Here is a 23,520-nt window from a genome sequence, read left to right on the forward strand (position 1 = left end):
TAAGTAGATTTGTGCCATTTGACACTATTTATGGTCATATGCGTGCCAACGTGCAACTTACGCTTTAAAAATGTAAATTGTCTTCATTTACTCACTCACATGTTGTTACAAACCTGTATAAAAAATATCTTTGTTCTGATGAACACAAATGAAGATATTTAGAGAAATGTTTGTAACCAAACCGTTTGTGGACCCCATACTTCCATAGTATTGTAAGAAATGTATACGGGTTTGTAACAACGTGAGAGAGAGAGAGAGAGAGAGAGAGAGAGAGTAAATGATGACAGAATTTTCATTTTTGGGTGAGCTATCACTTTAATTTTAATAAAACACAGTAGACTAAAACATACAGATGTATTTTAAGTCATTCAGTACTGTCCCTTTTGTAAGTCTATGCTTCTAAACAACAAGTTCTTGAAATACCTTGTTGAGCACGATCAATTCTGACAGTAACAACATAAGACATTTATCTGCCATGGTCACACTAGCATCAACTGAAGAATATACGTCAATAATATTCAGCATTGTCTGCTTTGTAACCTTGAATAAACCTGCATGAATGAACAGAGAAAAACAAGCGCCTCCAGTGCCTCTAGTGGACACCGAAAGATGCAGCGATATGTAAGAGGAGAAACGTATTGTAGGCAGAGATATGTAATTCCAATGAGCCTGTATAGTACATTTTGCTGTGAGGACCAATGTGCAAATGGATGATTGTCATGTTTTTTTGTTGACGAGTGAAGTTTTGAATTAAGTTGTTAATTCAATTTTGAAAAAGTACAGTTGTGGATGGAATAACGGAATGGCCAAATTTCATAGCTGAAAAACAACTCTGGTTTTGTTTATGTAGTAGTGAACAGTTTGTCTCATACACACCACAATAGCCAATAGCAATAACAAATCCTTAAACAATACAATACAAAACAAAACAAACTGTTTTGATTAAAATTAAGATATTGTTTTTTTAGAAATTACATGTTTATGACAACTAAAAACATTTACAACATTGAGCACTTCTGGATAAGCACATAAGATGATAAAAGAATTTGTATAATGCTCTCTGATCACTATGTTGTTTTCTCAGCAGTCGAATGGGAAGTATTATTAGTGAATAACGTATGTATTGACCGAAAGTGCAAATAATCTCAACAGTTGTTTTCAATGAAATATGCAGATTTGCGTGTCTCTCTGTGTGTGCTTGTGTGTGTGCCTTTTCTTCTCTCAGAAAAAATGTCAAATGTTTTAAAGCTTTTCCCTGCAGTTAAAGGACTCCACATACCATAGAAATCACATAAAGCTTTAGTTTAGATTGCAGTAGACCTGTAATCCAAAAACTCATTTTGAAAAATGTAATCCAGATGCATTACCGCAGTTTATCTCCGTAACTTTATTGTCTCTTTGGATTTAAGAGGATTAAACATTTAAGACTAAATATTCATGTGGCCACTTGGAAACTATAAAGATAGGTACAATGCTTACATAAACAATTTGCCATAGAACTATCGGATGTATTATTTAGGGGATTATGATATTATTTTGAATTTGTGAATCTTTGAACCACATTTACCTGTATAAAAATGACAGTAAAAAGCCTGTTTATAAACTTAAGCACATGCACCATAACCGTACTCATTGTAAGTGGTCTACGTTGAAAGATGCTGTACTTTAAAATTTAGCATTATCAGTAGCATGTCAATTCATCCAGGTTTCATGGTAATATGCTGTTTTAATACATAACTTTTAAAAAACAAAAACATGTTTTTTTTTAAACAATAACCCAAACCAAAGCAGTTTCCAGGCATCTACACTGGTTTTTGGAGGATTAAGGAGAGATTAAAACTGTTTACATTAATATTTATATTTACATTATGATCAAACTTATTGTGAATCTGATCTAAAATTTTGGATTAGTGTAAATGCAAATTGAGAACTGCCGAAAGACCCCTAAGGCTCCCTAGTCTTGAGCTTAGCCCTTGGCATATGCTGATTGTTTGCTGTTTGGTTGGCACAAAAGAACCAGATTCGGGCAACAAGCTCATTCAGTTTCATCAGTGTTTAAACATGATCTAGTCACCAAAAGGACGTTAGCAATGTTTCAGCAGTGTAGTCTAATGTGACCCCGCAGCCCAATAATTAAGCCTCCTTTATCAATACCAAACCATAAATGTGTTCATTTTAACTCATGTTGGGCATAATTTTGCATTTACATGATTTTTTATCATTTTTTTATTTTTATTTTGGCAACCAAAAAGCCCCCTAAGGAAAAACTAAACACCAGGGCTCTCATACACAACAAGTTGACCCCTCATACAGTGCTAACTAGCTTCATAGACAATAAATGACTGCGCTTAGGGGTCTTATCCGACCACGAATTGGCCCTCATCGCCCTATAAAAATAACATTTGTTTCATTATTCATTCATCGTACTCATTATTCATATAAACGCATTTCTCTTTTATAGGTTTAATAAAGCAAAATAAAAATAATTTCCAAGTACTTCCAGAACATCATTAAGTACCCCCTGGAGCACATTTATCCAAATGGTTGAAAATCAAACCATCTATACAATCTATAGTAAGCAAAAACAAGATAGATACATAGGCTATAGGGAATTTCTTCATGCTAGACAAGCAAGCACCATCAAGTGAAAAACAAAACAGACAAAAATGGAGAACAGAATCCTCACTACAGTTGTTTCCCTTCTTTCACATTGACTGTGACTTTCTTGGAAGGTGTTTACTCAAGCATTCTCCAGGAATTCTAATGCGAGTGCGTTGATCTTTGCTATTTCGTGCAGCTGCCTTCATTAATCACGTCAAGTCTATTAGGCTTGTACGCTCTTCTCTCCTCTCGATTGAGTGCCGAGAATTTGAAAACACCGCTCGGGTCAAAGGTCGTTCTTCACACACACGGCCCACTGGGGAAAAAGATTTGTGGTTAGACTTATTATAGCTCAAACTATTTAGTGAGTTCTGTCGTCATGTGGCCGGCAGCCATGAGTTTCACATTGTGGAAACCTCAGTGATGGAAAAGCCTTTATGTTTGGCAGTCAGGGGAGAGTGGCAACCGTACACGTCTTTCCTCTGTTATGCCACAAATTCTATATTATGTTTAAGGCCTTTGATGTGTGCCGGATGTCATATGTTGGATATTTAACTATTAAGTACACAACGTTTTCTTAATGAATCTCTCTGTTGTTTTCCATATTCATAAAGAAGATACATTTACCTGATAAGTAAAACATTTGCAAACAAGAGCTCAGTAAATTCAAGCATGAAACTAAGATGGGATGCCACCTTTGCAAAGAGTAAGTTTGTGAAATTTGACCCCTGCTAGACCTTCCAGTGTCAACTGTAAGCAGTATTACTAGAAAGTGGAAGCATTTAGGAACATTAAATCCAGCAAGGAACAGCAAGAACATGAAAGATCCTCCTTTTTTTAAGTATGTTGTCGTTTTCCACTGGAAAACTGTATGAAAAATATACACGTACCTAAAGGATTATTAGGAACACCATACTAATACTGTGTTTGACCCCCTTTCGCCGCAGAACTGCCTTAATTCTACGTGGCATTGATTCAACAAGGTGCTGAAAGCATTTTTTAGACATGTTGGCCCAGATTGCAGTTGATGGAGATTTGTGGGATGCACATCCAGGGCACGAAGCTCCCGTTCCACAACATCCCAAAGATGCTCTATTGGGTTGAGATCTGGTGACTGTGAGGGCCATTGTAGTACAGTGAACTCATTGTCATGTTCAAGAAACCAAATTGAAATAATTCGAGCTTTGTGACATGATGCATTATCCTGCTGGAAGTAGCCATCAGAGGATGGGTACATGGTGGTCATAAAGGGATGGACATGGTCAGAAACAATGCTCAGGTAGGCCGTGTCATTTAAACGATGCCCAATTGGCACTAAGGGGCCTAAAGTGTGCCAAGAAAACATCCCCCACACCATTACACCACCACCAGCAGCCTGCACAGTGGTAAGAGGGCATGATGGATCCATGTTCTCATTGTGTTTTAGCCAAATTCTGACTCTACCATCTGAATGTCTCAAAAGAAATCGAGACTCATCAGACCAGTCTTTAACTGTCCAATTTTGATGAGCTTGTGCAAATTGTAGCCTCTTTTTCCTATTTGTAGTGGAGATGAGTGGTACCCAGTGGGGTCTTCTGCTGTTGTAGCCCATCCGCCTCAAGATTGTGCGTGTTGTGGCTTCACAAATGCTTTGCTGCATACCTCAGTTGCAACGAGTGGTTATTTCAGTCAAATTTGCTCTTCTATTAGCTTGAATCAGTCGGCCCATTCTCCTCTGACCTCTAGCATCAACAAGGCATTTTTGCCCACAGGACTGCCGAATACTGAATGTTTTTCCCTTTTCACACCATTCTTTATAAACCCTAGAAATGGTTGTGCATGAAAATCCCAGTAACTTAGTAGATTGTGAAATACTCAGACCAGCCCGTCTGGCACCAACAACCATGCCACGCTCAAAATTGCTTACATCACCTTTCTTTCCCATTCTGACATTCAGTTTGGAGTTCAGGAGATTGTCTTGACCAGGACCACACCCCTAAATGCATTGAAGCAAGTGCCATGTGATTGGTTGATTAGATAATTGCATTAATGAGAAATTGAACAGGTGTTTCTAATAATCCTTTAGGTGATTATATTTTGAGTATATGGTATAGATTAGGTTGTCTACAAAATTATACAGTATAAACTCTCCCAGTGATCATATTTTGGTGGATTTTATATGTGTGGTAAATGCAATAAACCACTTAAGGCTAGTGCTATATCGCGAATGTCACTATACAGCATGTGCCTAACAAAGCCCTTCAGTTGTAAATTATTACACTATATACTATAGGCTCTTGTACCTATTCCTTACATAGTCTTATATTTAAAATCATATGATTGCACTTGCTTTTTTTGAGCATGTAAACATTCAAACAAATAAACTCCCTGTTATACACCCATTTCCCTACAATTATTAATGTCCGAGGCCCAATGATAATTGCTTGTTCATCTGGTGTAACTTGTATCAGGAATCTTTCTGACTAAAAGTTATTGAACATAAACAGATGCTCCCCCAAGTCTGGCACTAATTCAGATTATATAAAAAGATAGACATATGTATAGGACAGGAGAGAACTTTAACTGGGTCAGATTCTTATCCTGTATTAAGTTTAATTACATGATATACTGAATAATAAATCAGTCTAAAACAGTCAAGGATACCAGACATATTTTTTGCGGCAGATGAATTGCCATTTAAATATTTTCATTTATTTTTCAGATTTATTTCCATATAATTGGATGTACAGTACTGTGCAAAAGTTTTAGGCCACCACCACAAGAGTTGTTGTTGGTCTATATATTACTATTTTTCAGCATCTTGCACCATGAGCGCCATGTTTTTCATACGCAGTGTCATTTTTAAACATTAACAAAAACACGCAGTGTCTCATGGCCTCTGCTTTTTGTCGCACTTCATCTAGCTATTTTTGTACACAAGAACACGTCCTCTGAATGTGAATGGCTCCTAAATTTACATTTGGCACACGCTTTCATCTAAAGCGACATGCAATGAATTCAAGGTTACATTTTATGTGTGTTTCCTAGGAATCTAACCCATGACCTTGGTGTTGCTAGCACTATGCTCAGTTTAGCCATTCTGATTCTGTGCTGCTTTTAGGTAAATGCCATAAATGAATGCCCTATTTAAACTGTGTGCATTTAAGCCATGTACAGGGCACAGCAGTAAGGAGTGCCCAATGGACCGGTTCCAGTGTGAACGATGCTGGGGACAGTTCACGAAACTGTCACTTGCTCGATCATCACGAACAGTGTTGGGGAAAGTTACTTTTAAGAGTAATGCACTACAATATTAAGTTATCCCTCAAAAAAGTAAACTGATTGCGTTACTTACTTACTTTTTTTTTTCAAAATGCTATAAATCTATTCAATCAATGTATAAATGTGCATTAATCTTTGCCATTTTATATTCATTTAGTTGAACAGTTGTACACACTGCTTAAAAAAACATTAATGGTATTAATCAAAACACTTACTTTGTCATAAAGAACACTGTCATTGCTGCGGTTATACTTGGGACGTCGTCGCTTAACATTAACATTTTTCACAGCGATCAGCTGTAAAAATTTTTGGTCTGCTTGATTTTCGTTGACTTTGAGTAGTAAAATAATGTAAAGTTTTTCATAAGATCCCCTGGGGTCAATGTGTTAGCATGAGAAGCTTGATGCTGTCAGGAGAACAAGCACCCGTCTCCCGAGTGCCTCTCGTGTAAATTAATTAGATGTTGATGGCTTACGTTTCTTTCCCGTCACAGAAAACCATCACAGATTTATCAATGCAATTAAAGTATTATTTTGTGTTTGTTTGGTGATCACGAAGTACAAAGTAGATGATGAAAACTAGGATTCCGTGTATTTAACGCGCCGCCATGTTTGTTTACATTGCGTGGAATGGTGCGCTGTGATTTGTGGAGCGGATTTATTGCATTCTGTAGAAAAGCAGGAGTGGCATATATCACGTTTTGGGAAAAAATTGAGAAAAGATGACAAAATAACACAGCGGATATTGGTTTTTGCGTAAAGAATTTACTTTTAAATACTGACCTGATAAAATACTGATTTCGGCAGTAACTTTTTTTTTCAAAAATGCCGTTTATAGCGTTTTGGAACCAAACTCTTCATTTATTTGTGCTTTTGAATATAATTTGAATATTTGTTGAATTTACTTGTCTTTTAACAATATTTAACTTTATTTATTAAAGCTACATGGGTCAAAAACTACGAAAACAATAACCAGGCTTATTTTATTTTACTTATTTATACTTCTTGTTTTAGGGCAAGTGAAAATTTTGGCAGGATAAGTAAAGATATAAACCACTGGCCTGACTTGGCAAACATAATAATCCTTGGCCCTGCATATATAGTAAATTATTATTTCTGTGTTACCCAGAGTTATTCAGTCCTCATTGAATGTGAAGACTAATGGACCATACAGGCACTGATCTTAGATTAACCTCTTTTACTGTATATTTTTGTGTTATTGTTGGAAACTAAGCTAGTGCAAAAGCTCTGTTAAGAAAAGTAAAAACATGTTAAAGAGGAGAATATGCAATGTATCTAGGATTGCTTTTTAGCTGGTAATGTGTAAATAGAGTTTACTTAGAGGGCACTAAGGATGTGGCAGGAAGCTGTTTATTTCATGACAGCTCTAGTTCACCTGTAGTTCAGCTCTTCTTTAATTAAAGATTGAATGAAGGGTTACTGCCAGGGGCGTAGGAACCATCTGAAAGCTTATTAGTCTGGCTGATTAATGTTAATTAGGTAACGAAACCTTCGCATACAGTATAGTAGTCCTAACTTATTGGTTGACAGGCATAATAATCGACAAGTAGCTACTTGTGTGTTCATTAAATCCTTTTCAGATAGTAGTTGACAATATAGAAAGTGACCTGGTTAGAGTAATGGTTACCATTCCTCCTTTACTATTTATATGCAATTTTTGAAAATTGTTTATTTGTATATATTTTATTACATTTTTTACTGCCTTATTTTATTATCCAGCATAAATGTTTCACTGTACTGTACCTTAAACTAACATGTCTTTATGACACACTTTCCTTTTTACATCCTTATATCTTTTCCTTGAGCTAATGTGCTTTCATTTTTCAGAATTGATTTTGTGTTATGACGATAAGCCTCTGAAAACATTTTGCAATTTACGTAAGTTGTTGGTTGATAAAAATTAGGGTAAATCAAAGTGCTTCAGAGTTTCATTTGTGACAATCTCATCTCTTTGCTTGACTCGAGTGAGGCTTGACCTCCATTGGTAAAACTGCCTAAAAACTGTCATGTCTTTAAGATGTGTGTCATATGTTCATCTTTCATCTTTAAAACAGGGTTAGTTACCAGGCTGTCACTAGAAATGATATGTCATATAATTGAGTTCAGTTCCCAGAGATTACTGTATTAAAGCTTGTGTAAAGTTTGTAACATGTGCCTTAAGTACAGTTAAGAGGATGTACATCTAATACTTGTACAAAATTTATCTAATGAGTTTCTAGTGGGTAAATCGCTAAAAGTTGTGTTTTTACATTGTCTACTATATGCTGTCCAGCCGGTGTCGGTGATGAAATAAATGAAAACAATCTTGAGGCAGATCTTCTTTTTTAAAAAATTTTTTTGCATAACCTTTGACACACACTTGTGGACGTCTCAATTTTTCACCTTCTTTTTCTTGTAAATATGTTTTTGTTCTGCTTTTCCTGTTTCCCGTCAAACCCTATTCTATTTTTTTTTGTATTTCTCTCTCCACACTTGGCTGGTCAACAGATAACTGACTACCGGTTGTTATGTCAGACTCCCCACGCAATTCTGTCTGTGAAAACCTGACAGGAAACCCACAAATGAGAGTCTTAACGTTCCCGTGGAAACCGCAGGCATATGCTGCCTACTTGTACAAAGGCCGTATAGACAGCTCACATATTTAACGTTCACATTGTTGCTCCTGTCCATCCACCCACCCTTGTAAAATTCAAATGAATTGTTTTCTTCACTTCACTTAATTGGAAATGTATTAAGAATGAATGGTGGTCGTTGAGAGCGTGATTTATTTGAACTTGCTTTCTGTGTTGTTTAGCACCTGATTCAATGAAGGGATTATGCAAATCGGGTAACGTTGCAAACAGGCCCGACGATTAAATGCTAAACTGAGAGTAGTTTGTAAGGTGCAATATCTGATGTTGTAGTTTGGTTCCAAATTCTCATACCTGTATGCGTGGATGCAGTGGACCGTTGTAACATTTGGGACAGTTCTGCAAAAGTTCTCACATGTGCAGATACACCCAGCGTTTGTAATCACTTCATAATTATTGAAACTACTGCTGAACTTTTTAATAAAATTGCATTTATTGTCTGTTTTCCGCTATTGATAAATTTGCAGTATTAATTGAACCATGCAAATAGCACTGGCTTGTATAAATAAAGCCCAATGCAATAAGTTCAGCTGTCAATTTAACATGTCAATTTACTGTAATCAAATGACTGTGAATGAATAAATAAATAACAATTAATAAATATTTTTTACTGCACATAATGAAGGGAATCCAGAATAAATAATAAGCCATTAGTTTAATCTTGAACCTCTGGTTACATGTGGTCTATTCCGACTATTTGATATCCTTGAAATATCTTCATCTGTGGTATATGATATTTTGTTATTAAATATTAAAAATTACAGTATTTATTAGGCCCAAGCATTCTTCATGACCTCACATAGGTGTAAGCAGTAAAAAGCTGTATGAATGGATGGATGAAACATACAGATATTACATTAATGTGATTATATGGTGAAATTGATTGGAATAATATTAATAGATTGTTAGCTTCAATAATAAACCATATGAAGAGCTCAAAGTGCATCTGAAATATTTTCTTAAAAATTAAAAAAATTTATCAGACTCTGCCAACAAACCGGTATTTCTGATTGGCCTAAGCCTGGGATTAAGGGAATTTGATGTGAAAGTATTTGATAAAACATTTGGTTAATATCATTATCCCATATCCCAGAAATAAAATATACTTTAATAAAACTGCAATAAAAGTTGTGCAACCATTTAAGTACACTCAAAAGGATGTTTATTGTTATGCTATTTCATTTTAACACATTATGGGCTCTATTTTAACGATCTAAGTGCATTGTCTAAAGCGCACGGTCTAAACAAGCATATCCGATTCTACTTTTGATAATTTAACAATGCGAAAAATGGTTTATGCGCCAAGCGCACGGTCGAAAAGGGTTGTTCCTATTCTTGTAATGAGTAATGGGTGTGTTTTGGGTATAACATGCAATAAACCAATGAGAGTCTCAGCTCTCATCCCCTTTAAAAGCCAATTGCGCTGGCGCCATGCCTAATGCTACATTTACACCAGCCGTGGTAGGAGGTGTGAAGCGCAAGTGATTTCAATGTTAAGTTAATGTGAAGACGCGTTGCACATGTCTGGAGGTCTCACGGCGCGGATGAGGCATTTGCCGCAGAAGACGCGTTTCCGCCTCATTCACGCGTCTAGTTCGCGCGAATGGCATGAATTGAGCGCCTGACCCGGTACGCGCAAATGGTGCTTTTTGTGCATTTTGTGTTTGACGCGAATTGCCGGCTGATGCCCGAGTTGAAAAATGTGAACTTTGGCGGAATTTCGCGCTGTGTTAACCAATCAGGAGCCTGCTTGCTGCTGTGGCGGCAGCCCCGCCCGGAGTCACTCATTCAACATGAAGGAATGCTTGATATTGTCTGTGAGCAGTCACCCGGAGCTATACAACACAAGTTCTTATATCTATAGAGACAGGAATAAAAAGGACCTCGCTTGGAATAGTGTCAGTGAGGACATTGGGCAACCTGGTAAGTTATAATATACATTTCACTTTTGAGTCACGTGACGTTTATCGACCCGCGCCGTTTATTTTCCCCCTATAGTAAGATTACCAAATACAAAATGGTAACTCTCTCGATAAATGCACAATCAACATCAGTCATCTTGCAAACAGACAACCGCATAGCACTTGCCCCTCCCACAAGAAGTGGAGTTTGCCTCTGACGCGCGTCAAAAGCTTGCTTTTTCTGCGCATCTACTTCGCTCTACATGCGCGAATGCATTTAAACAGTTCAAGCTGCAAACTAGGCACGGTAGACGCGATTTTGAAACCTGAAACGCGGTTGGTGTAAATGCAGCATAACACCTATTTAGATGACGGACTTTGTAAACTGAAAAACTAAGCGGAGGAAGAAGACCACCAGTTTAAGAATAATGAATAAAACATTTTGTTGTTTTCATTTTTATTGAAATTTGAATTTTTTTTATTTTCCGGAGAGCTGTTTCAGCACTTGGACAGCGGCATTTTTTTTTTAAAGCATTACTTAAAAACGGTTCTCATCTCATCATATCCACAGGTACAGAGTCATCATATACAACAAATCCTTGGGGTAGCATTTAAAAAAAACATTTAAAAATAGATGCATTTGTTTAAGAATTTATTTACTTACCAGGCTACAGGTGAAGCAGCTCTTTACGCCTTCTGACGTCTCATAATCGATCCTTATTTATGTCCAAGAGACTAAATAATAATCTTTTACATTTGAATCATTTAATTTTTCATATTTAAAAGCCCTTTTGCACTCTCAGAAAAAAAGGTACAAAAGTTGTCACTGGGGCAGCACCCTTTCAAAAAGGTACACATTTGCACCCAAAGAGTGCATATTAGTACTTTGAACTGCCAATATGTACCTTTAAAGGTACATATTTGTACCTAAATTGTACATATTAGGACCTTTTCTAAAGGGCACTGCCCCAGTGACAGCTTTGTACCTTTATTTTTGACAGTGTGTGCTGTGTTGTCGTCCTGTTTATATAAGCACATATTACTAATGCGCTCATTAAAAAACAAAAACAATATGCCGCCATTGACTTTAGACTAGGTTTTAGTTCGTCAATGGCATAGTATATTTTAGTTTCCTCAAAATAGGAACGCGCCAACAATGTACCTAAACACACCTCGTTTTCAGATCAGAACGCCCATGGGTGCAAAATTGGGTGCAAATGCATTTGCTATTTAAACAATGTGGCGCTAAACGTAAAAATTATCATTGCGCCGGGTTGAAACTAGCAAAAGGGTTTATGATAGAGCCCTATGTGTTGATTTTGTGTTAAATAAAAGTTGTGTTAAAAGTAAAAGAAAATGTGTTCCAATAATAATACTACAATAATTTGTTTTTATAGTGTACTGCTTTCCTTTAAAATTAATTGAGTTTATTAAAAAATTAGACTTTCGTTTGGAAACATTGAACATTTTCTGCATTTTGCAGTAGCTAACATACTGTTTTGCAGCTTATTTTGTCTTGCACAAACATTTAAACTCGATACATCCCACTGCTGAGTTTGTGGATTTGAGGGCGTCACTTCATTTTACTATTCATTTTGATTTCACATAATTCAGTGATCCCTTTTCATGTTTAAAAATTTTAAACTCTATTTCCGGTCCCTCTTGACTTCCACTCAAATCCCTACAAACCAATATTGTCAGTTCCTCCACACTTTGAGAAGAATATCTTCCAAAACCTCAAAGCCAGGACAGCATTTCTAGCCAAATGACGCCATAAATCAGTCGGTTCTACTGTATATTATAGCTATTTAAGAGCAATGATGGAACCGTGGAAGGTAGAGAGAATACGGACGGATAATTACAGTTAAAATAATGCATTTATCTCCCTGCCATTGCACATTTTAAGAGCTTCTCCACAAAGATAAAACACTGGAAAGTCACACTGGTCATTATAACATTTTATCCTTCTTTGTCTGTGAAGGATTATAGGTTTATTTCATTGACACTGACTGTTTTTTTTTTAAACGAAGGTCTTATTTTACTGTAAGGGAGTGTAAAAAAGATATCAGTAAAGTAATTAAAAAGGTAAAATGACATGATTTTATGCTTTTCTGTGGATGAGCATAAGACGATAAGGCATGTTTACTTTGTTATTATAAACTTTGCACAATTATATAGTTGCTTGCATTTTGTTATTTGTATTCCACATTGTACTTTTCCAGTGGTCAGTGACAGTCAGTCCTGATACACCCTTTGATAACCACTATGAAATTTTGGGATTTTAGAGTGTGCTTTAATTCTAACACATATGGTATAAGCAAGTCAACGAATTGAGCTAATGCAAAAAACCAAGTCTGCAAAATGCATTGATTGGGTTGAAATAAACATGTTTTAAATCATTCTATACCATTTTTTATTTTTATGGTTAGGTTTTCATGTGTATTTTAGGGTCAGGTGGAGATGTTAATATAGTTGATGGAGTAGTTCTGTGCATGCAGTTTCTTTTTATTCCTCCCAGATGAGTTTCATACCAGTGATACAACTGGAGACCATTGCTGCCAAATGCAGCCAGCCATTCATTTTGTTTACTGCTGTGTGTTTAAATGCCGCTGCAAGAAGGCTTCTGCTTGAACTTCTGCTGTAAATCAAATTCATAGGGGAATTTGGAGAGCAGACAAAAATGTCAGTGCATCTAAATATGTACCAAATAAACATCCAATGCAGTGCACATTACAGAAATGACATCCCACGAGAAGCTCCGGGTTTATGTCTTTGAATCTGTCACAGCAGATGTTTTCATCTCATAAACAGCATAGATGCTTCTTTAAAATATCTGTATACATGCTGCAGCGACAGTATTAATGACAGATGGACAAAAAATTTTTAAATAAAAATTGTTAATATTGTGAACAAGAGTTTCTTTTTAGCATGTATACTCAAAAGCCCTCACTCAGACTTATTTATATGTATATATCATTTATATGATTTAGATCAGGGGTCTCCAACCTTTTTGTGAGCAAGGGCAACCACAATGGATAAAAAAATCTGGAGGGCTACTTTTTTAATATAATCTACTCAAACGTTTTTGCTTTACTTGTTGATTTTATTAGATTTTACTTGTTGATATGTTTTATCATTGTTTAAACGTCAACAACATACATAAAAGAAGCCAAGCTAATATATAAAAAATGTAATAAATAAATATTACAATTGAGGCCTTTAATAGAATGTGCTTTGGCGGGCACCTCACAGACTCTGTGCGGGTAGCCTCTTGCCCGCGGGCACCATGTTGAAGACCACTGATTTAGACTATATATGTGTTAATAAAATAGGCCGGTACAAATTTTACTTAACTTATAGGACTCAGATTAGACATCAAGCCAGGTGATCATAGCAACTGTTATTTATCGTACAAAATGGACATTTTCATTAATATAAATGTATAAATATGAACACATACAAGTATGCAGCAAGACCACATACACCATTTTTTTCTAAATTATCTGGTAATTTCATAAGCCTGCTTAATATTGCGTAAAAAGTAATGTTTTCATTTTTGCATTTTAGTGACAGTGTATTACTCCTCTACGGAGTGCAGAAGGTGTACATATTTTTTCAAAATCTGTTCCCTGTGGATTAAACCTATGACCTATGACATATTCATATTCATTGACATCTGCATTATCATTTGATTCCAATCTAATTAATCGTGCTATTTTCACAAATCACAGATAATGCACACACAATAGTCCATTCAGAACAACAAGCGTATTTTTATCTGCACTTTACTGCTCCACTGAATTTCATCTAGCCTGTTTTTTATCTCACCCCTTTAACAACATTCATGTTACTGATTACCAATTATACCTCTCATGGTCCTTTCAAATAACTTTAATTACTGATTAGAATTCGTCTCTCACAAAGCCAGTACTTGAGTGTAATTGCTCAATAAAGAGTTGAGTGGAAATGTGTGGTAATAAGTAGGTGTTCCTGCTGCTTGTCTCATTAGCGAGTAAGCACTCCCTTTGCTTCCCGGTCCGCATAAATAGATCCTCTCTCATTCATGGCACAGGATCCCCCTGGTTTCCCATAGCCCGACCAGAAACCAGATAACATGCCCCAAACTCACTGACCTCACGACATGCATATAATGCGTGCATGATGCAGTGCACTACTCAAACCTTAAATGTTGGCCATTATGATGTCGCCTTATTGTTCCTGTTTGAAATTTTGTCAAAAAGAAGAATGGGTTGTAATAAAGATCTATCAGTTGAATTATCTTGTGATCCATAAAAAATGTCAAGTTTTATTTTGGCTAGTAATATTTTTTACCATGTGTTATAAGTGTTTTGTATGCCATGGACCCCACAAGTTTGTGCAAAACCTGATGATCCATGTTTCAGTATGATTCTTAAACAAAGTTAAGAAAATGTCTTGTCTGCTTCAGTGGAGAAAATGTGTTGTTTAACATGGCCAATTTCACAATTGTTTATGTGGTTTGTGACCTAGAAATTTGCAATGTTTAAAACTCATTTAACAACATAATATTTTTTGTTTTAAAATTGTTATCATTTTTTATGTCTCAAACTTTTGAACCCCACTCTACACATCTTTTCAGTGCTAGTATTATTCAAGTAATATTTGATATTGTGTTTGTGTTTATAGCAGTGTTGTGGTAAAGACCAACTTCCTTTTTCAAGTTACATTGTGCTAAGAGTCTTTATGAGATAAGATCTTTGCTTCTGTGTCTTGGTTTCAATCTCCTCAGTAAATCATGCTAACATGTTACAACTTTCATTTGCCCTGAAATGCGAAAGCTGAACATCACGGGGTGTTTAAGAAACATACATGGAAGTTAAGATATTAATCTTGTGTCAGCTTATGACTTACAAGTTATCCACAGATGGGTTAAGGATGCCTCTCCCTTTTTATGTTTTAAGAGTTTTCACAGAGGTCATGAGGTTATTAAACATTGCACACACATTCTTGTTGTCCCATTGGAAAATATTTATTGCCGTGTTCAACCTAATATCACATTGTACAAATAAATGAACATGTGACTGTTTCTGACCACATTTACATTGCAGAATTTTTGATAGTACTTTAGTTAATTAATTTGGCCAGTAGATTTGGATAAACAACATTTTTTGACATCACTTAGACCCTGAAGGCATATAAAAACTTAAAAAGTGAATGCAAAGACTTTTATGAAACATGGCAGTGAATTCCTATTGCATAAAAAGGTTTTAATTTGGAGAGCTCATGTCTGGACTGATGCTTAGACTCGATTCGAAATTGAACACAGAGCCCGGCCAAATCAGAATATAATTTGGCGAACAAATCTTGATCTTGCCTGAAACATGCTGTGGAGCCCAATCCCTGGATTAGCTGTTGACTTTACAACTCTACATTTGGCACGCCGCTGTACATCTCACTTGTTTTGAGCACAGTACATACATTTTTAATCTCTTCAAACACCTGCTTACCGCAGCTTACACCTTCTTACTTAACCAAATTTTTGCCATTATATACATTAATCCGTCAGGGACAATATGTTAAGTGCATGCAAGCCTTCCTGTTTTCCGAACTGTAAACACAAAGTAAGGACATATGGTAAAAAGAGAAAGTTCATTATTTTTTTATTTCTCTTTATTTTAATGTCTTTGACATCTTTATGTGTGTTTTTATCCACAGAGGACTATCCCCCACCTCCTCCACCTGCCATGGAAACCCACGGGGTCGCGTCCCTCTCCAGCTTCCCACCCCCTCCACCCATGGAAGACTCTTTTGGCTTTCAGGTGAGACTTGTGCTTTGCTACTGTAAGTCAACACAATACAGGTATATGCTGTATAAAAAAATGTGCTGATATAGAGTGGGGTCCAATTTTTTATTATAATTAATATATTATAGTATTATAAAATTAAATATATACATAATATGACAGTTTCATTTTTTTTTTTTTTTTTGCTATGTCCCTGTTTTAACATCATGCACTCTCTGAGCATAGACTCCAAAATTGTGCAAAATCTGATAATACGTGCGATTTCACATGCTTAAAGTTCTTTTGGACCCCATCATATTAAAGATACTGCACTTTTTGCAGGTTTCATAGCACATTTCAGGTTCAGCTCAAATACATGCTGTCTAAAGAATAGCCAAGACTTCATCTCATGTTGTGGCTGTATACAAGGCTTGTGTCCTAATTGTTCATATCTCACGTTAGTACATTTAGTACATGTGTTTTGAAATAAGTTAGGGTATAGGGAAGACTGACACCTATTGGTTCACTTTTGTCATGTTTGCCTTAGGGACTTATTCGGGGTTTTTTTGCCTCAGAAACAAGCAATGGTCTCTATACAGTGTAATAATACTCAGTTTTTACTGAAGTCATAAAAATAAATGTGTTGTGGCAGACATTTTGATTATTTCCTCTTTAAAACATTGCAAATCCGAACTGGGTATGCGGATAGTAACGACAAGGTCGTTAATTGGCCAAATTGAGCCAAAATATATCCCACATGTACTGTAAGTCATTTTGGTTAATAGCAACTTACAAATGCATACATGTAAAACTGAAACAGATGTTTAGAAATAAACAGTAATTTTACCAAATTTGTTAAATTACTGCAGCTCTACTGCTAAGTAAACTTAATGAGTGCTAGCTAATGAATCACTTGTACTATTGTTCAGGTTGTACTTATAAATTCAAACATCTAACCCATAACAGTTGAACTTTAGCCTGTTACTTGTATGTATGATTCCTCAAATCGTACAGCTTCTTAATGTTGGATGAAAAAAAATGGTGAAGAAAATAGGCCTGTATTAAAGCGCAGATCAGAGCCATACTGGAACAGAATATCAAGAATATCAAAATATGTTTGAGTTATAACCCACAGCAAATAGGCTATAAAATAACATGAATCAATTTAATTATAGTTTTCTGCAGAGTGGCGAGTTCATGTAGTTGCAAGCTTACCAAACCTGCTGCAGGACAGGATGTAGTCACCCATACGTGACAACAAGATACCCTGTTTATTTTTGAGACACTTGTAAACTTTTCATCAATGCCTCTGCAGTATTTTAATAAGGACACTTTATCTGCCGCTCAGATTGTTACTACAGGCATGTTGTAATAAAACCCACTATCGGATCGTTTTCCCACAAACGTCGCTCTGCATGGGAGAAAGTCTGTCTTGAGGGAATCATCATGTTTGTTGATTTAGCCCTATGGAGTCAGCGTACAGCAGACAGTGTTATCACTGAATAATTAGGCTAGTACAGAAAAGGAATCAGGCTGTAAGGAGTAAAAAAATCTTTATTACCATTTTTGTAATGAATCCCATTATGGAGTATACGAAAGTAACACAGTGATTTTCTACAAGCCCTAATTACATTTTCCTTCTAAACTATGGCAGCATCTTTAGCAAGCAACCCTTGACAGAGCTGACAAATATTGCATTATTTTGTCATGGTTTTGCGTGTGTAGGTCCAGAAAGCTGTTTCTGTAACCGGTCATTTTTTTCTTATAACGCATTGTGTTTGTCATTTCATGTCAATCTACAGGTTATTTAGTGCTCTAACACATCCTGAAGTTTGCCTTCTTATGCTGCGTTTACAACAACCGCGGTAGAGGCGTGAAGCGCGAGTGATTTCAATGTTAAGTCAATGTGAAGACGCGTTGATTCGGCGCATATGAGGCGTTTGGCGCGATGCGTAAGACGCGTCTAGTTCGATGCGTCTAGTTCGCACGAATGCTGTGAACTGAGCGCCTCGCACGGTACGCGTGAATGGTGCTTTTTGTGCATTTTTTGTTAGACGCGAATTGCCAGCTGACGCCCGAGTTAAAAAATTTGAGCTTTGGCGGAATTTCGCGCCACGTTAACCAATCAGGAGCCTGCTTGCTGCTGTGGTGGTAGCCCCGCCCGGAGTCACTTATTCAACCTGAAGGAACACATGATATTGTCAGAAGCAGTCACCCGGAGGCCGGAGCTATACGACAAGTTCTTATTTCCATAGCGACAGGAATAAAAAGGACCTCGCTTGGAAGAGTGTCAGTGAGGACATCAGGCAACCTGGTTAGTTGAAATACACATTTCACTTTTGAGTCACGTGGCGTTTATCGACCCGCGCCGTTTATTTTCCCCCTATAGTAAGGTTACCAAATACAATCCGGTAACTCTCTCGATAAATGCACAACATCAGTCATCTTGCAAACAGACAACCGCATAGCACTTGCCCCTCCCACAAGAAGAGGATTTTGCCTCTAACGCACGTCAAATGCTTGCTTTTTCCGCGCGTCTACTTCGCTCTACACGTGCGAATGCATTCAAACTGTTCAAGCGGCAAACTAGGCGCGGTAGATGCGATTTTGACACCTGAAACGCGGTTGGTGTAAACGCAGCATTAGAGTTTTTCAAAATAAAAAAGGAAATTGGGTTTAAATGTCAGGAGTTCATGTCGGGACAAAGGTAACACTTGTTACATGAATTTTTATGTTGAAAATTTATATTATTCTAATTTGATTTAATTTTATTTTTATAGTGCCAGATTTACTAACAGCTTGCGCCTGTATAATTTTGGCATTAAATAATGACTGTCGGATTTAGAAAAGACGTGCAGTGGATCATTAGTGCTAAAAAGGTGACGTCTAGTTATTTTTGCGACTGGCCTTATTGCATATGCATTTCTAGGAGTTTCCCTTTCAGACGCAAGATTTTTGGAAGGATATTTGCGCGATTATTTAGTATTTGCGCGGTTATTTAACGCCGAAAAAGCTTTAAGGCTCACGTAACACACGCTGTTTCTGCATTTCTGATGTTAATCTGGAGTACCTATAGAGTAGTATTACATCATTTATATCTCCGAAGAGTCTTTAGTTTAATCAGATTTATAAAAGAAAGATTAGCTTTACCAAATTTTTCCGATAACGTATGAAAAATGAAGAAGGAGCAGATACTACTGCGGGAGGAGCGAGTACGAGTCATGCAATCCTATATAACACTGTTTAAGTTATGATTCACTACATGTTCGTGTCATTTATATAATATGCACACGCCTATTTCCAACAGAAGACAGAAGTCTTATTTCCCGCATCCAACTCATGACCCGGTTGGGAAAATCTAGCGCATCAAACACACAAGCAAAACTCCGCTGCTACCCCGGATAATAAACTATATCTATTGTTTTCATAAGGCTGGCTTTCTTTTCCTTACATCCAAAAACAATGAACTTGTATGAACTCTGGCAAGTGCATGCAGCACTGAAATACTCTGTAACACGCCCATCTGCTTTTTTTGACACTTTGCCTAAGTTTAGAATGATGAAACAACTCTATAACTGTGTTATTAAGTCAGAATGCATGCAATACCATTCAACCACCCCTTTAAATTACTTTGCGCTTGAAATGGCTAAAATTATTGCAAAAAAAGAGGCATCACAGAGAGCAAAAACGCGGGATACAATGCAGAGGATTGTATTAACATTTAATCGTTTATTTGGAATGCCAGAGGAACATATTATTCAGAAATATTGTTTGCACAGCCATGTTAATTATTACTTGCTGAAGTAAATAAAATAAGGAGCCAGTAGGATAAGTCACACAATACCAGGTGTTTCAAATCTTATTGTAAACCTTCACTCTTCAGTGTCCAATGGCTTCGTTAGCTGTGATGTCCGTAGTGCTGAACTCAAGCGCATTACCAATTAACATCAGCTCTGCTTAACTACGACCCTGAACTAATTAATGGTCGTTATAGAAATCAGCCGTTGTACCTGTGTTATTTAATTTGCGCTTTTTTAGTAAATAACCCACAGATATTACCACTCCCATCTGCGCTTTTTTGGAATGTGCCCTGTTTAGTAAGTCTGTCCCAAAGTGTTCAAACGGTTGACATTTTTTAGTCTCAACAATTCAAGTTTGTACTGTCGGGTTGCTTTTGAAACATTTGATGAAACTGAAATTTGAAATGAAAATATAATTTAATGATTTTTTGCAAAGATAAATGACAAAATATGTAGCAGTTACATATGATCAAGGTCATAGTCCTGTATACAAAAACAAGTGTAACTCAAAAATCTATCTTGTTCTGTTGTGTTACTTTTGACCCACCCGTGTGTTTCTTTCGTCCCAGCTGACATGGTCAAAAGTAACAATGCACTACTTATGTTCAAAGTAAAATTATACTAAAGTCGTTGTACATTTGTTCAAAATTCCACCTGGTTTTGAGATGAGATTGCATTGGACAAACCATGTATCTGTAACATAAAAGGTTCCATTTGTTAGCAATAGTTAACCACAAATTAAAATGAACTACTGTAAATAAATGCTGACTGTAACTATATGGCTTATTTTCAACATTTGCCAATCAAAAACAAATTTTCCTAAATAAATAATAATAGATAATGGTCTAATAGCAAATGTCTTAATGTCTTACGCAGGAACATTTTGTCAGTTTTAAGAATATTTACATAATTTAATTTCACTGTAAAAAAGGCAAATACGGGAAAGGAATATATTTTTGCATGTGATCCACTCAACCCGCAGCTTTCCCTAATTCCAGTTTATTACATTTTTCATGAATGAAAAAGGAGATGTTGAATTATTTCTGCACTTAAGCAGAACTAACAGGGGGAAGAGGCCGGAGTGCAGCGGCGAACATGAATAATCAAATGATACTTGGCCTAAATTCTTTTGTTTCCCGTAGCAGAACGCATAGCAACACATGCAGTCTTTATTTAACTTCACTTATCTGTCTCTGTGGTTTTTCATTAAACTCTTAAATCAGCTTCCTCTCCTCGAGATGCTCGCTAGCATGTGAAAGGAAGGCTTACATAACCAATAGAAATGCTTCATTAGATTCATGCCTAACACTCTGTCCTGCTATTTAACTCATGTTTACATGTATGTTTCTAATTATATTTTTATTTTTCCATAACGTCTTGTTTGCTTAACTTGGTTACTTTATGAACACAAATAATTTAAATGAATAATTGTTAATTAAATCAATAAGGTAATTACATTGCGAAAAAACTTGTTTTAGGTCACATAATACTTCATCATATGTTTGCTTTTAGTTCAAGTTGAAGTTCATCTTGGTTCAGGACTTTGACATTAATAATGTAAATATGTGTTTGCCCTCTCCCCTCATTGGCTGGATAGCTTTTTAGGGCAAACAAGGTTCCAAATAGAGGCATATTTGATAGAGGGTTGTAATAGGTTGTGACAGATAATCCAAACAAATAACTTTAGAGCAAAAGTTAGTCACTGATCTGGCCCTTTAAGCTCAAGTCCTCAGGTGATCTTTCCTCTCAATCAGTTAAAAACATTCAGCCACACATTTAAATGACATTTATATGATATTGTATGTTGGGGTTCATATTTTTCTAATAGTTTTTTGTCTCCCTAGACACTTTTCATTATTTAATTTGTTGTACTGTTTACCTACTCACTCTTGTTTTTTTTTTATTTCAGTAGCTGTTATCTCAAATTTGATCTGACCTATTTGTTCATCAATCTAATTTCCAGCCTGTTAAGGACTGTATTCTACAGTTCAGCCTAAAGGTTTTGGGGAATGCCCCTTTATTATCCTGTATGTGCAAATATTTTGTAAAAAACCCTGAACTCTCTCAATCAACAGATCTCAAAACCTCAATCTATGCTGCAATGTGTCAAACACTCGCTCACAAAACCAAATAAACTATGTCAAGCACTCACACACAAAAAGGCTTTTATTTATCTAGTGTTGTGTAAAGATGAGGGCAAGGGGAAGAATCCACAGAGGATAAAGAAGAGATACAAGTGTCCTTCAGCCATGAGGGGAGAAGGTTGCTGTTTCCCCTTTGATGAGGAGTGAGAACCCTGTCAAAATGTGTCCCTCACACCTTTTTTTTTTGTCACAGGTCCGCCATTCCTCAAATGCCTTTGATATGTTTTTTCTTTGCCCCTTTACCAGACATAAAGGACAGGAGTCAAAGATTGCAGATGTATTGCTCATCCAAGACTTAGACTTTATGTGCTGCTTTTGCTTAAGAAGTGTTTGGAAGACCTTGAATAACCTTAAAGTGTATTATAAAAGATACTGTTGTCAAGATCAAGTGTGAATAGAATTGTTTTATTAATTTGTATATAACTGAGATTTTTGTTTCTCGTGATCTCAGAATACCCTTCTATTTAACGCCTTTTTATCAAGTGTTTGAAAATATTTGGGGTATATACACTCACCAAAAGGATTATTAGGAACACCATACTAATACTGTGTTTGAACCCCTTTCGCCTTCAGAACTGCCTTAATTCTACGTGGCATTGATTCAACAAGGTGATAAAAACATTCTTTAGAAATGTTATTGATAGGATTGCATCTTGCAGTTGATGGATATATGTGGGATGCACATCCAAGGCACGAAGCTCCCGTTCCACCATAGTAGTACAGTGAACTCATTGTCATGTTCAAGAAACCAATTTGAAATGATTCGAGCTTTGTGACATGGTGCATTATCCTGCTGGAAGTAGCCATCAGAGGATGGGTACATGGTGGTCATAAAGGGATGGACATGGTCAGAAACAATGCTCAGGTAGTCCTTGGCATTTAAACGATGCCCAATTGGCACTAAGGGGCCTAAAGTGTGCCAAGAAAACATCCCCCACACCTTTACCCCACCACCACCAGCCTGCACAGTGGTAACAAGGCATGATGGATCCATGTTCTTATTCTGTTTACCCCAAATTCTGACAGAAATCGAGACTCATCAGACCGGGCAACATTTTTCCAGTCTTCAACTGTCCAATTTTGGTGAGCACGTGCAAATTGTAGCCTCTTTTTCCTATTTGTAGTGGAGATGAGTGGTACCCGGTGGGGTCTTCTGTTGTAGCCCATCCGCCTCAAGGTTGTCCGTGTTGTGGCTTCACAAATGCTTTGCTGCATACCTCGGTTGTAACGAGTGCTTATTTCAGTCAAATTTGCTTTTCTATCAGCTTGAATCAGTCGGCCCATTCTCCTCTGACCTCTAGCATCAACAAGGCATTTTCGCCCACAGGACTGCTGCATACTGGATGTTTTTCCCTTTTTACACCATTCTTTGTAAATCCTAGAAATGGTTGTGCGTGAAAA

At 36.6% G+C, this 23,520-nt stretch overlaps 1 protein-coding gene across 2 annotated transcripts in view; it reads left to right on the forward strand.

Annotated features, from left to right (window-relative positions):
* The window catches only part of lpp (LIM domain containing preferred translocation partner in lipoma), a 220,647-nt gene that overhangs the window by 90,136 nt on the left and 106,991 nt on the right, over positions 1 to 23,520 (forward strand). For both annotated transcript variants that reach the window (XM_073870155.1, XM_055213457.2), the window contains exon 4: positions 16,108 to 16,211. In XM_073870155.1, the coding sequence (XP_073726256.1) occupies positions 16,108 to 16,211 (104 nt within the window). The remainder of the gene's footprint in view (positions 1 to 16,107; positions 16,212 to 23,520) is intronic.

Source organism: Misgurnus anguillicaudatus, chromosome 8, assembly GCF_027580225.2.
Source record: "Misgurnus anguillicaudatus chromosome 8, ASM2758022v2, whole genome shotgun sequence".
NCBI classification, from domain to species: Eukaryota; Metazoa; Chordata; class Actinopteri; order Cypriniformes; family Cobitidae; genus Misgurnus; species Misgurnus anguillicaudatus.